Raw genomic sequence first — 15552 nt, 5'->3', positions numbered from 1 at the left:
ATGATAGAAGCCGATTCCCAGCTTAGAAAAGAGTGTGACAATTTGCCTAAGATAGAAAAAACTGTTCCATCTGGATAGTAAAGTGTATTGCAAGAAGTTGTACCACTGTTCATGCTACTTTTGATAAACAAAATAAGCCACTTTAATTCTTAATGTTTCTAATATTTTAAATTAAAGTGGACTAGGTAATATTAATTTCACTTTTTAAAAAATTTTCCTATACAATTACAATCAACTGTAAGGTTTTAAAAAAAATTTCCTATACAATTACAATCAACTGTAAGGGAGTTTTTAATGTTTTGACAAAAAGTTTTAAAGGTCACAAAACAATCAGATTTACCCCATTTGATTCTGAGATTGTTTTTGCATAGTTTCAGCTTACACGGTCATTTCTATATCCTGCATTATTACAAGTGTTTGCATTTACATAAGATTGAGAATTTGGTACATCTACTTTGTTTTCACAGATACAATAACTACTAGAGTCATTAGATTTTCCAGTTATTCCATTTCCATTGAATACTGCATACTTCACTGTTTCGGCACTTGAAATACTTATGGAGGTACCAAACCTGGAACAAAAAGATAAATGAAAATGAGTCCTGTGCTTTATGTTGAAAAACAATTACCTCATAAATCCAATATATTGCTTCCAAACTTATCATTTTTTTCTTGTTAGAGTATTTTAGTTAAAAGAGAAGAAAGTGACAATAGCTCTGGTGATTCCTTACACTATTTTAAGAATTCTCCAGCCCCCTCAACTGTCTAGGACCCCAAATTACCTCTGGTCTATCTGTTACCAATTTTACCCAAGAGGTCATTGAGTAATCTTGGCTTGCCCAGGACACTACTGATTTATGCCCGGTGTCTTGGCGTAATTATCAATAGTGCCTCATTTCACTCTCAAAAGTGTTCTGGTTTGGACAATAAATCATATGGTCACCCAGATTATAACTCACTTAAAATACTATCATAATCCTCCATTAGTAAAGTATATAAGCTTATATTATTTCTTTAAACAATGTAAAGTAGTAGAAACAAAGCAGAATTTCTTGGCTCCAAGGAGACACTTTATTTTTTATTGCACTGGGTAATGTCCTTGACCCTGATTTGACTTTGTCCTTTTACCTTGTCTCCTTTCCTTATTGTCCTAGGAAAGCATGGAGCAGTAGTATGAAATAAGGGAAAGGAAGTACAGCAAAGCTTCTGAATTTCTACCCCAAGTGCTCTCAATTCCAAGGAACTCCTATATAGAATAGATTTTTTTTGCTAAAAAAGAATTGCCTAAGTTACAGACAAATGCTCCCTGAATTTCTTGCCTTCTCTTTATACACCTTTGACCATATATGGAGGATGGCTGTCAGAGAAACATCTTCTAAATTAGCATGCCAGATATACCTTTATTATTGACAAAAAGGAAGAGACAGGTTAACTCACATGTCAAAATGGAAAAATTTGAAACATTCTCTGCTGTGTGATTTGTGTTGTCGAGAGTAAAATTCAGATCCGTCCAGGAGATAGGTGATGGAAGACATCTAATGAGCAGCTATAAAAAAAGGAAACATCGGTTACTTTGTACAACTGGGAGCTAATTCAAGTGCAACAGAACCAAGTTCATGTCATCAAAATTCCATTCAACAATCATTTCATTTCTTCTTGGTTCCTTGTCCCTTTTCCCTCAGTGAAATTTAAAGACCTTCTTTATTCTTCTCAAGTGTCCTACTTAACAGCATCACTACACTCTTAACATTTTGCAGATGATAGGCAAAAACAAGTCATCAGATGAGCAAATACCACCCTATAGACATCTGCAGAGGTTCTAATTTTCTTTTCTGCATTCACTGTGGAATAGGTTCCCGTTCATTAAACACTCGCCTTTCCAATGAGGCCCCCCACTCTTTTCCAATTTACTTGTCTCTATCCTACTTTTTAAGATTTTTCCTCCCCACGCTGAACTAAATCATAATGTCTTTAAAACTCTTCCTGGCCTCATGAATTTTCTCTCAAGATATAAAAGATATTTTGCCTTCCATTAACTTCCAAGATTCTTAAGAGAAAATCTGGAGTTTAAGCTCTGTTTTAATGCTTCTTTCTCATTCAGATTTCAAGCCGTCTCTAACTATCCTCTTTGAGGACTGACACATGCTACAGTTTGGATGAGCCTTGAGGACATTATGCTAAGTAAAATAAGTTAGTCACAGAAAAACAAATACTTTATGATTTCATTTATATGAGGTACCTAGACTAGTCAAATTCATAGAAACAGAAAGTAGAATAGTGCTTGGCAGGGGGTGGAAAGAGGGGGAAGTGGGAAGTTGTTGTTTAGTGAGTATGGCGTTTCAGTTTTGCAGAATGAATAGAGTTCTAGAGATTGGTTGTACGGCAGTGTGAATGCATTGAACACTACTGAACTGTACACTTAAAAATGGTTAAGGTGGGAAATTTTATGTTATGTATATTTTACCACAGTTTTAAAAAACTTCATTGGCTGGAATCTGAGAGGACTCTAGCCAATGAAACCCTAATAGTGAGAGTCTGTGGAACCCCAAAACTTTGGAACTTCCTTCTTTGAGGAAGAACCAGCTCAAAAGAATTATCTCTGACAGGAAATAAGTAAGTAGCTGTCAGATAAGGTAACTTCTGAAAAACTCACAAAACCGCTCAGTAAGGAAGCCATTAATGGCGCGTCTGTTCTTCTTTTCCTCCAGTTTGAAGCTGTACTTTTCATTTTTCATAAATGTAACATCATAATTGCAGTTAGATGATCATTTGCATAATTCTTGATTTATTATTTCGATTCGCCTTAGATTATAAGCTTTCGTAAGATTTATTACATTTATTACTGTTATAGCCCCAGCATTTAGTCCACGTTGCAGACCTTAGTAAACCCTTAAGAAGCACTCGTTTGAAATGTGATCAATATTTAAGCCGTATTACCGACTGCATTTAAAATACTCTTGCCAGAGTCATCTTTAAATTGTCAACTAATCCTTTATTTTTAGACATACCCTGGGCTTTGGAGATAGGCAGACTAGGATTTGAGCTTGCCTTCTGCTTCTTATTACTCATGTGACCTTAAGAAATTTACTTATCCTCTGTGAATTTCAGTTTCTGGATCTTAAATTTAGGGATAACGTATAGAGACTGTTTGATAGAAGGCATGATGCCATGGGAACTAATGAAGAAAACAGTTTCGAGAATAGTGCAATTAACAGTGAAAACACCTCAAAATGGTTAAATAATGCATATAAGTAGTGACACAAATTATTTACTATGTGCCTATAACGAGCCACAAACTGGAAATCTGAGTTGGATTAATCAAGTTCAAAAGGGAAAGAAGAATAATTCAGGTAGTAAAACCATAAAGGCCAAAAATCACAGAGGCATGAACCACATTCAGATTAATGCTGATGACAAAATCTTTTGGATTGGAGCATGCTGTGTGTTACAAGAAATTAAACAAATGGATTGTGCTGGATAGTAAGGGTTTTGGCATTCTACAGTTGGGAGTTTGGTATTTTTTCTACACTCACATATTAAGAAAAACAACAGCAAAATAATCATGAGCATTGCCGTAACTTTATCTGATCTTTTTTTTATTTTAACTTTTAAAGAGGGTTGTAATATATGAAGATAAGACAGATAACTTACATGATTGTACCAAGTGGTTTATAGCCCAGAGTATGATTTTTCATCACTGGACAACTGCTCTAAGGGGGAGGAGAATCGTATGATGTAATTTGCATCAGTGGTCACTTAAAATATACCTCGCAATTGGAAATAAACCCTTACTCTCTCCTTCCTGGTTCTACAAAAAACAGAAATCACAGGGAACAAGAAATACCAAAGAAATATACTTCCATAGCTTACCATGTGGACCAGCAAATAACTGTAAATCCTTGCTTTCTGGACCCATGATACAGGAATTTTCCAATGACTCCACTCAGGGAGAAGGCAAAAGTAAAGGGCATGAAGGCCATTTATTAGGAAAGGCCAAGGAGTAATGCTGTTACCCAAATGCTCCTTACCTGTACTTTAACAATACCAAGAAATTTCTATGGATGTATTGCAAATCATAGCACAGACCTTGGTTCTATTCCAGTTTTCCCCATTGCCCATATTCATCAGGGAGCAGTGATTCTTTCCGTGGTCACTGTTACTCATATTCCAACTCATTGGTTCAGCAGAAAAGTAACAGCAGCTACTTCCATGCCATATCCACAACTCTGAGCATAAGTAAAATCCCGGGTCTGAAAAACAAACGAGGAAAGTCTATAAAGATATGATACTGATAACACACATACGCATAATATGTAGGCACAGATAAGCATATATATCAGAATTTCTAAGCATTTGCATTATACATTGAAATGATTAACAGAAGTTATATTTTGAAACAGATGATTGCTTAAAATATGAGAGAAGAGAGTGTGACCTGAAATGAAACAGGATTTGGATCTGGAACAATCTGAAGATAGAAGAAAAATCGTAGCTATAGAGGGGAAAAAACGATGAAGGGATTATTAAAAGCACTCAGAGAAAACTTCAGAATGTTTAGTTTGCTGTAACAGGACCCTAGCCCCTATCTATTCTGCTATGTTTTCTACAGAAACCTTATCACCTCACTGTTTCCAGTGACATTTCTATGAGACTCTGCTTTAAATGATTCATTATTTTCCCATAGATTTCAGGTTGAAATTCAGATTCTCCCCATTATTTATAGGAACCCTCATGGCACTCCAGTTTTAGCTCTTATTAGTCCACTTAGCTTCCTGTCATCCATTTATCTTGAATATCTTGAATTTGTCCTGAGAATGCCATGCTATCTCATTACTTTTATGGAAATATGCCTCCAATCCCTGCACTGAATATTATACCCCTATTCAGTCTGGACTGTTTCCTCCAACTATATTGTTTCTTGCACTATGTGTTTATGTTTATGAGCACTCATTAAACTGAATTGTAATTTTTTTGTTTACTTGTCTGCTTCTCCTCTCACACCGTAAGTGACTCAAGACGAGAAATTGTTATAACTGTTAGGCAGAAAAATTTATATTCTCAGGGTTTCCCAGGTGCTTGACATATGGTGTGCAGTGCATTTTTTTTTTTTAATTTAAGAAGATAAAGAGTGAAGAGAGGGAGGGATAAAATCAGTGAGCATCTATAGAATTTTCCAGAGAGGAAAGGAGATAGTTCATCTCTGGAAAAAATTGAATGAGCTATCCGGCAAAGCCTTGGTTTCTACTGTAATTGTTGGTGCCGTACTTTATATCCAGCTTCATTTAAACTGGAAAGTTGCCTGTTCATCACTCCACCCTGGCCTTCCACCCTTAAAATATCCACATAAATTTCTCACTTCTGGAGAGATCTAGTGGAAAAGCTGTCCTCTTTATTTATTTATTTGGTATCTTCTTTAAATAGCAGTAGCCAGTCCGCACCAGCCATCACTTCCTTTCTTGAATATGAACAGAGAAGCAAGAATCATAGGGTATATAGGAGCACCAGCACAAGAAAGAGAATTCTCATGATAAAAGAAAAACAAAAGAAAAAACTGCCCTCCCCCCAAAAATGAATTTCTGAAAGAAGAGATTGACATCTTAAAATACACCTCTAATTAATATACTTAGATGTCCCCAAAAGATAGTATATACATAAGGTAGGAATAGGATGCTACAAAAAACAACTCTCAAAAATCATTAAAAAATATGATTGTCGAAAAAATCATCAGTAGAAAGATTGAAAAATAAAATTCAGGAAATCTCCCAGAATCTAATGCTAAAAGAGGCAGAAAATACAAAGAAAAGATGACAATCTGCAAATCTGAACATCCAAAGGAGAGAAGTCATGGAAAGAACAGAGGAAATGAAGTAGAGAACAAAATAAACTTATAAGGAATAACACATATCTTCCCTAAATTTGAAAGCCCTAAACTTTCAGATTGAGAAGGCCCACAGAGTACGCGGCAAATAAATAATTTAAAAACACTCATACCCAAGAATATCCTAAAATTTCAGATCCCCAGCAGCCAAAGTCAGGTCATTTTTATAGAATGAAAATCACACTGGGAACAGACCTCTTACTAACATTGTTTGCCAGAGACAATGAAGTAACTCTCTCAATATTCTCTAAGAAATGAATTTTTAACCATCAAATTTATAGTTAGCCAAATTAAAGACTTTTTCAGACATGCAATAATACAGAACATTTATCGCCCATATACCCAGCTAAACTCCATTATAGCTAAACTCCATTAAAATGTGTGTAAATGTCAGTGTTAAAGAAGGAAAAAAGAAGAAAGAGGGAATCAAGAAAACAGTCTAACCCAACAGAGAGAGAGAGGAAGGAGGTTAGTTTGATAAAAATAATAATTAAACATATAAAGAAACTAAGTCAAGAAAGACAAAAAGTATTTACTTAATAGAAGAATTTGTAAATGGTTACCATATTTCCATGTTATTTTTTAAATTTCAGAAATATTTCAAGATTTTGAACGCAGTGAAAAGACAAGGGAAAATTGGAGAAAACTATGTTACTGATGAGACTCTGAAACAGAGAGATCTTTCACTTTCATTTTCCTTCTGCTTTAACTCTTCAAAGTACTTTGAGGTAAAGTTATTCAACACTTGTAATGTGTTTTCTAACATATTAAAATGATGTGCTCACCTGAGACATTTGTAGGCATATTCGTGGGTAATGTCGTAGTTCTCTCCACCCGTTCCGTTACATTTTCTTGCGTGTCATAATGTGTCCTGCTGCCGAAGATGATAAGTTTGTAGTAATCTATAAGTCATATCAGGAGATTAATGACTTAAACATACTCAGAATCTACCAGTAAATTATACTACTATCACAGTAGTCATTTAAAAATTTAATAGAGAGCACATATTTAAATGATAGCTACGTAAGTGTAGAATACTATATACTTTTAAGATTAACATTTATTTGAGATAACAGTATTTGATGTTACTCAACAGAGTACTAGTTCTTGTTTAAGGAACTGCCCAAATAAGTTTAAAAATACAAAACAAAAAATATCTATGAGAAACAGAGATTTCAAAATGAAAGTGCAATTCAGTAGTTAGTTTTTAAAAATGCAAACCACTCTTTTGAGATTAGGAGGCACCAGAATACATTGGTGAGCCTATGCGTTGTAATTTTGAGTTTCTTGGACAGATATAACCATAATTTATGGATACAGAGTTAGTAAACCAGCCTCAGAATTAAAAAAAATAATTTCTGAAGATAGGAATCATGTATCTAAGAACTTCAGAAGATTCAGAAAACATAGCATCTCCATTTTGCGGATTATTACACAGAACCTATCTTTTCTACAAGACTGATATTAGTTTATCTGCCAGCCCTTCCACCTCATAGAATCTTTCATTTTTAATTTAAGTTTTATGAGGATTAAATGAGAAACAATCACAAAGAATGGACACTCAAGAAATGTTAACAATTTTTGTCCTAATCATCCTCTATTTCCTCAGAATGGCTTTGTACCCACTGTTGTCGGAGGGAAGGGAAAGGGAATAGCATTTCCCAATAGCACCCAGGCTTGAGAAGCGATGCTCCCCAAATACTGAGTTGTTTAAAAAAAAAAAAACCTTTTATTTATCAAATACATAATTAACGGATATTTAAAGAAACAAAGTATTGTAATGATTGGGAAGACAGTCAAGAAAGAGAAAAAAACATGCTCAATATAGCAAAGGAAAGACAATGGGGTATTAAACCATAAAGTGTAAAATAAAATGATAGATGTATGATCAAATATTCCCCACTAGTCACTTACAAACTGCACAGAACTGGAAAAGTACTTTGGGCTCTCTGACTCTGGAAACTGAGGAAAAATGTAACTATAAAGTATGGTTGGGGTAAAGATTAAAGGAGATAATGCATGTGAAGAGCTTGGGAAAACAGTACTCAAAAAGGTAAGTAAATTGTTATGAGAGTGTTTATTTACATTACTCAATGAAATGTTGATATAAAATGATATCCATGATACAAAAGATATTAATGTATATCTTTATATTTTAATAGTTATTACCTCCCATTGGCAGATACTAATTGCTTTCAGTTTCTTGTCCTTTCCTATATTTTGAAGTTTTGGCAAGATCTTTATTGCAAATATATTTTAAAGTACTTGAGATTCCCTTTTTTCGTAAATGTGGAACAAACTGCTGAAAGAATAGGTTGAGATGTGCTTTTACTTGTAAATATACTTCAGCTTTAATAGTCAAAAGCCTACTAGTTTCTGCTTGTTTATTCATTTGTTTGTTCATTCACTCATTCGTGTATTCAACTAATACATTCATTCAACCAAAAAATGCAGAGAATGAATAATCCACAGTCTGTGCCCTTAAGAAGCTTGCAGTGTATTGGAGGAAAGAGACTCTACCCACCAATTATTATACTATCGTCAGGAACAATTATGGAAATTCTAGAAAAAATTAGTTTATCATTTGGGAGAAATTATTTTTCAAATGACAGCACCATGAAGCCAGATCATATCTATCTGAAATTGTGATTCTTAGAATAAAATAACTGGCCTACTAATGAAAAAATTAAAGAAAATCAAGTAACGATAGTGGTATCTTGAAAGATGTTTGCAATTAGAATGGGTTGGGCAGGGAGAAAATGTCATGAAAATAAAGAGTTTGTTTCTAATAAATGAAATCATCATGAAAACTCTCAGAGTATAAATTAGTTATACTTCTGTCGTTGTACTGATTTTATAACTTAGAAACATAGGCTTTACATTGCTATCTTCATCATTGGTTGCACTGAAGGAATCTGATATTAAAATAGCCTAAAAAGAATGACTAATGTTACATGGTCATACAGAAATGAAACCTGTTTTCCTGGAAATTTCATATGGGTATGTCTCAGGACTAGGATTCATTTGTGACATGCCTGATAAAAGCAAGGGGCAGCCTCAGAGAAAAGTGGAAACTTACTCATTAAGCCCAGGGTTCCCAGTCCAGCCAGCACCACCAGGTTCAGCAACAGTGAAATGAAAGCAATAGGGCACCACACCTTCGATGGAGTGCTACGTCCTATGAGGAAAATGACAAGAAGCCACACATTTTAGGCTGCTTCCTCTTTCCTTAACCCCTTCCATCCCCTACTCCTCTGTTCATAGTAGTGTTGGATCTCTATTTTATTGTTTAATTAAAAATACTGCTTGTAAAGTCAAGGAGTTCTCATTTATATTCAGCCAACGTGAATACACCTCTACATTCACACTAAAAACACAGAATTTTATGTAAATGTGATCATATGACATATTCTGGATATTTTTATGAATACTCTCTTGTTTATATTTTAGCAGTCTTTCTTCCCCTCTACCTTCTTAATCTTGTTCTCATTGGTCTACCTTCCCATCTCCAGGTAATCAGTGTTAACCACCTGCTGGATGTTCTTCATTACTTTTTCCAGGCTCGTTTTGAAATATACTATTTAATGTAATTGCCAGTCGGTTCCCTGATGATTTGATCTTTTCAAGTGATCTATTTAATATGTTAGTAGAAAATCCAGTCTCCAATATGAATTTTTATAGTACTTTCATTCCCTCACTGCTTCTCTCCCTTACCCTAGGGTTTAGTAAAATCAGTTCTAGACTATTATAGACTTTCTCTCGCAGTATATCTATTTCATTGAAAAATTGTTTAGCACGTTTATATTTATAGTTTTCGTATGATGCCATTATCAGCTATTATTTTTTTGCATGCCTCTAAATGTTCCCTTAAGTTCTTATTAATTAATCATGTGACTGGAAATTTTCTTGAGTATTTCTCAGATGGTGTGTATGACGATTTTTTTATTTTGCTAAAATGGATTAATTCTATCTTTTCTGATTTCAGGATGAATGAATGACAGTTATTTTCTCTCCATGTTTACTCAATACTAGATATATCTAATTACTTTATTTCCTTGTTTATATCTATTCTTTTTATTCTTTATGGAATCTTATTATTTACATATTAGATTACTTGGCTTTATTATCCAATCATGATTTTCATATCTCTTTAATTTTGAATAATTTCTTCTGTATGATCTTTCAGGACATGCAACTGGGCCTTAATTATCATTTTCTCTTTCAACTCATCCACTGGAGTTATTACAGTGAAAGTGATGTTTCAAATTTTAAAATTTTAGTGCCATAATTTAATGTCATAAATTATCTTATTATGTTGGTTGTTTAATTTGATTATCTTTCCCTTCCAGGGATTCTGTTTTACTAGGAGCTGCTTGTTAGGCTTTTTCTTCCTCCTCTGGCTTCTGGGTCCCCTAAAATTAGTTGCTTTTATTTGTTTTCCCTTAGTTTTACTGACTCTTGGATTTGAGATCAAGCTTTGGAGTACTTTGAGAAGCGTCAAATCTATGTGTGATGGAATGCACAGTTGTTTCTTTCACTGTGTCAGTGGCACGCCAGATGACAAGCTGTTAATTTTATGCCCCATAAAAGAAGAAACCTGGTCCATTGTCTTCTCAGATGAAGTCTGGTGCTCTCTATGATTTAGGATTACAGAGGGCCTTTTCTGCATGCCTGTTTAGTTTGCATACTAATCCTCTGAGGCCAGAAAGACAAGTAGGTCCTCCCAGGACCACACAAGAAAGTTGGTATCACCTTTTTTCTATGGAGTCTAATAATCTCAACAGACTAAGTTCTTTCTAGGCACCAGAGAGGCCTGAATCTTCCTCTAAGCCTTTTTTCTGTGAATATCCAGGCTGTTAAGTAGCACAGTGGTACACAAATCTATCACCTCTTCTCTTCATTGGAACCTCATAAGAGTTTGGGGCATAAACATATCCCCAATGCCCTGCCTAGCTACTAGCCCCTACAGTTGCTCCTTTCAGGGGAAGTATTTGCTAGTAGGAAATGGGAAAGAAAGGCAGAATGAAAGTACATTTGGGCTGATTGAAATGTTGATTAAAAATCAGTCTGGAATGAATGGTTATAGATAGATATCATCCCTTTACCTTGGTTTTCTCTAAAAGCTCCAATAAAATATAGAAAATAGGTTAAAGAAGGTGTAGATTCACAATAATAAAGAGAAAGGAAACCACAGAAATGGCATTTTGGAAGGCAGATAACAGATACAAAAGCTACTAGTAACTTTTTGTACACCCTTAGAAACAGAAGCAAAGTCAGCAGTGAGAAAACAGAAGAAGCAAGCTGATTCTCACTTAAGAACCCCAAAGGCTCCATGTATCAGTGATACGTGGTACTTTATCTTTCCAAGTGGAGATATGGGTGAGCCTGAAAACTGAAAAAATACCTGAAAGTCGACATAAGATGTTGGTACTCCCCTCATACCATATTTTTCTCTCCACTTCGTACAACTGAGTTACCCTCTCTTACCCATTATAATAGCAGAATACCCTGGGCAGAGTACTGGAGGATTCATTCATCTCTAGAGCAATTTAACTGGCCCAAGAGGGGAAAAAAAAACATACAAATATTGAAAATTGGATTTCTCAGTGAACTGCTCCAGTCCATGAAGGCTACCATTTAACAAGCCCATCTCATCTACACAAGGTCTCACTAAATCAATTTAGTACCACACACTTAAATGAGTGCAGGCAACCAAGGGTCATCAGATATTTTAAGAAAGCAGCCAATATAAAAGACTGAAGAAACAGAAAACACAGACAGCAAGAATTTAGAGGAAGCAGAAGTACAATGAGACCACTTCAGAAACTCTGTCAATAAACTAGAATTCTCTTAGATGGCTGATGGAGGTATAAATGTGGAAAACAGTTTTGTCCATTTCTTATATAGTTAAACACACACCATCCAACCCAGGCTTCTACTCCAAGGTATTTACCTAATAAAATTTCTAAAAATATGTCTACACAAAGACTTCTACATCATAGCAGCCTCATTTATACTAGCTCCAAACTGGAAGCAACTGAAATGTTCATCTACAGATAAATGGATCAACATAGTATAGTATAGCCACACACTGGAATACTACTCAGCCATGGAAAGGAATTCACTGCTAATGCACAGAACATGGATGAATCTCAAAAACATTATGTTTAATGAAAGAAGCCAGTCACTGAAGAATATGTATTATTTGAACCTATTTATATAAAGCTCTAGACTTAACAGATTAGTCTAGAATGACAGAAAGTAAATCTTTCTGATTAGCTGGGGCTAAAACTAAGACTGGTGGTGATGGTGGTGAGGGTAACTTGAAAGACACACAAGGTGTCTTCTTGGGGTGGCGGAAATATTGTATCTTAATTTTGGTGGTTTGTATGCTTAAAGTGGGCATATTATTTTGTATTTAAATTACGCTTCAATAATGTTGACTTGAAAGTACAATTTTTAAAACCATCAGAGAAGTAAGATAAGATTTTGCATCCACACATAAGAATAGAATGCCATAAAAAAAGCCTTTAGAAAACAATAGCAGGAGTTCATTGAAAATAAAATAATACCAGGAACACATTTTTAATAGAAAAAGATAATTTAAGAAAGTCACCCATGAAATATAATAAAAGATAAAATGATGAAAAATGGGAGGGTTAGTGAGGTTAATATTATAAAAATGGTAAAGATCAGAAAACTATATGAAACCTCTGGAGGTAGATAGAGAAAATAATCAAAAAGAGATGATTTTCCATAACTAAAGGGCATGAGTTTATTACCTTTGGTTTATCCTCCCTTTCTCAAAATTTTTGTTTTATTTTTTGTTGAAGTATAGTTGATTTACAATGTTGTGTCAGTTTCTGATGTACAGCAAAGTGATTCAGTTTTATATATGTATTTTTTTCAGATTCTTTTCCATTATAGGTTATTATAAGGTATTGAATATAGTTCCCTGTGCTACACAGTAGGTCCTTGTTGGTTATCTATTTTATATATACTAGTGTGTGTATGTTAATCTCAGGTTCCTAATTTATTCCTCCCCCTGATCCCTTTTGGTAACCGTAAGTTTGTTTTCTATGTCTGTGAGTCTGTTTCTGTTTTGTAAATAAGTTCATTTGTATCATTTTTCAGATTCCACATGTAAGTGATATCATATGGTATATGTCTTTGACTTACTTCATTTAGTATGATAATCTCTACGTCCATCCATTTCACTGCAAATGGCAATATTTCATTCTTTTTTATGGCTGAGTAATATTCTATTGTATATATGTACCACATCTTCTTTATCCATTCATCTGTCGATTTAGGTAGCCTACATGTCTTGGCTATTGTGAATAGTGCTGCAATGAACATTGGGGTTCATGTATCTTTTCGAATTACGGTTTTCTCCAGATATATGCCCAGGAGTGAGATTGCTGGATCATATGGTAGCTCTATTTTTAGTTTTTAAAGGAACCTCCATACTGTTTTCTATAGTGGCTGCACCAATTTACATGCCCACCAACAGTTAGTAGGGTTCCCTTTTCTCCACAACTTCTCCAGAAATTATCTATCTTTTATTTTTAAAAGCAATCTTTATTTTTTCTGCCCCAGCATCTCCCACTATGTCCTTAATTTTCTTCTTGCCACAGTGGCTCTATTTATTGAAGTAGGTCTCACCTCTCACAGCTCTGCTCTTGGCCGCCTTGGCTGTGCCCTCAATGCTCCCTGTTGCAGTTTCAGCTGCAACACCCAGCTCCAACTCAGGCACTTCATGGTTGTCTTTTCAGGAAAAAAACAGTGGCAGTGTTTTTAAAAAATCAATCTTTTCTCTCACCTTCCTTTTACTTTCTAACTATCCAGATATTCCCAGTGTTCCTGGCTTGATTCTGATTCCGATGATAGATTTTTTAAATAGACACTTTGTGACCTTTTATAAAAATGGAATTCAAACAGTTTACTCAGATGTATAGAAAAGGAAACACATATTAGGAAATACGTATCAGAACATAAATTGCATCTCCAATTTTATAAATAGCTTGAGTCAGTGGCCTATGATGTCAATTGGATGGTGAGGATGTGGTACTTCTCCCAAATACATGCAGTGCCTTCATCAAACGTTATAGAGACAGAGAAGATGACTCTTTGGGGGGAAACTAGTCCCTAAAACATCATCCACTAACCTGATGCCAAAAATTCTATAATCAATCAGAGATTTGTTCGTATTGAGTGCTTTTACTTCATTATTTAAATGTAAAATACTTTGAGGTAGATTTATGACTTTAAAAAATCCACATCTATATAGAAGATATAATTTTATATTAAGATAAAAAGGACTTAAAAACACATACAAAAGCAGAAAAAATAATGTAAATAACAAATAACAAAAAAATAATCCGAGGGAATGCACAAGAAACCATGTATCCCATAGCAATAAAGAAATGTCAGTGAATATGACTTTCATGTTTCTAAAAAGTATCTTCCTACTGCTTCATTGTTATTAACTGTCTAGGAATTGAATCACAGACTACAATTCTATTATTCTGAGATAAGGAACCTTCAGTCTTATTCCTTCTCAGAATGAAATAAATGTTTACGACGTCATCACTGACTGGGGTGCCATGGTCCTATGAAACCCTTAGCATATGCCTATTTCATATCTTCTAGCAGTTAAATAAAAACACTGGATAGTTATGTTCATGCTATTACTGTCTTTCCTTCCCCTAATATCCTGTGTGTAAGATCATCCTAAAATGTCTAAAAAATATAAGAAATGCTACTTTGGTGGCAACGGAGATCTGGATTTCCAGAGGCTTAGACCACAGTCTTTTTTCACACACTATGATGATCTTACAAACTAAATAAGATAGACAAAACTAAGCTCTGGTGTAGTGACTGCTGTACGGACTAGCACTCCAAAATTTAAATCTCAGGGGGGACTAACAGCCTTGAGTTGAAAACACGAGAACCCACCAGCATAGCTGAATAACCGCTTCTCTGGTCTTTCTGATCCTCACTGAGAGTCTTACCCATTCTTTTGAGACTGTGGCTCTCCTGGGGTTCCTTCGTCTTAGGACTTGAAAACTTGAGAGTTGCATAGGTCACTTCTTCAGGCATCACTGAAAGAACAGAGCACAATTCAGTCACCCTGTGTACTGTGCATATCACCCTGAACTCGCAGAAGCTGCTGTTGGGTGACCTATGCACGCAGGCACTGAGTTGACTGATCTACCTTTGTAAAGACCAAGCAAAAGAAGTAGTGCCAGAAAACAGAACTGTTCCACTGAGAATTTCATAACTGCACTATTCTCACCTCTGTACATCCCTCTTACCTCTCGTTTCCTAACTTCCTCCAGTAAAACACCAGGTTGAAGAAATGACTAAGAGAAAAATGTGGGTTTTAAATGTAAATAATCTTTTTTTTTCAGCTAGTGGGAAAACCGTCTGGATCTCCAGACTCGAGACTATCCTAGGGAAATACAAAGAAAGTGTATTTATTTCTGCATATATAATCAGCTCTTAATCAGCATGTGCCTGTGAGAACTGTGTTGTAATTGCATGCAGTACGTAACCCATGGCTGACTCCCAGGAAATCACAGGAGAGTTAATTCTCACCAAAACATTTTTCCTTCCATTTTTCCTTTATTTTTGTGGATTGAAGAATCCTGAGAACTTAAAAGCAGAATATT

The 15552-nt window shown here is 35.0% G+C and overlaps 1 protein-coding gene across 1 annotated transcript; it reads right to left on the bottom strand.

Annotated features, from left to right (window-relative positions):
• Positions 1-335: 335 nt before the first annotated feature.
• On the bottom strand, positions 336-15006 carry LOC103013148 (C-type lectin domain family 12 member A-like). Its single transcript, XM_028162315.2, has 6 exons — positions 14893-15006; positions 8958-9056; positions 6664-6780; positions 4087-4250; positions 1438-1546; positions 336-572 (listed from the first exon to the last, which is right to left on the bottom strand). Exons 1-6 carry the CDS (start codon positions 14978-14980, stop codon positions 556-558), a joined length of 594 nt encoding a protein of 197 aa, XP_028018116.2. The 5' UTR covers positions 14981-15006; the 3' UTR covers positions 336-555.
• Positions 15007-15552: the final 546 nt, after the last annotated feature.

The sequence above is a fragment of the Balaenoptera acutorostrata genome, chromosome 11 (assembly GCF_949987535.1).
Source record: "Balaenoptera acutorostrata chromosome 11, mBalAcu1.1, whole genome shotgun sequence".
NCBI classification, from domain to species: domain Eukaryota; kingdom Metazoa; phylum Chordata; class Mammalia; order Artiodactyla; family Balaenopteridae; genus Balaenoptera; species Balaenoptera acutorostrata.
This window is presented reverse-complemented; position numbering and strand designations above follow the sequence as displayed.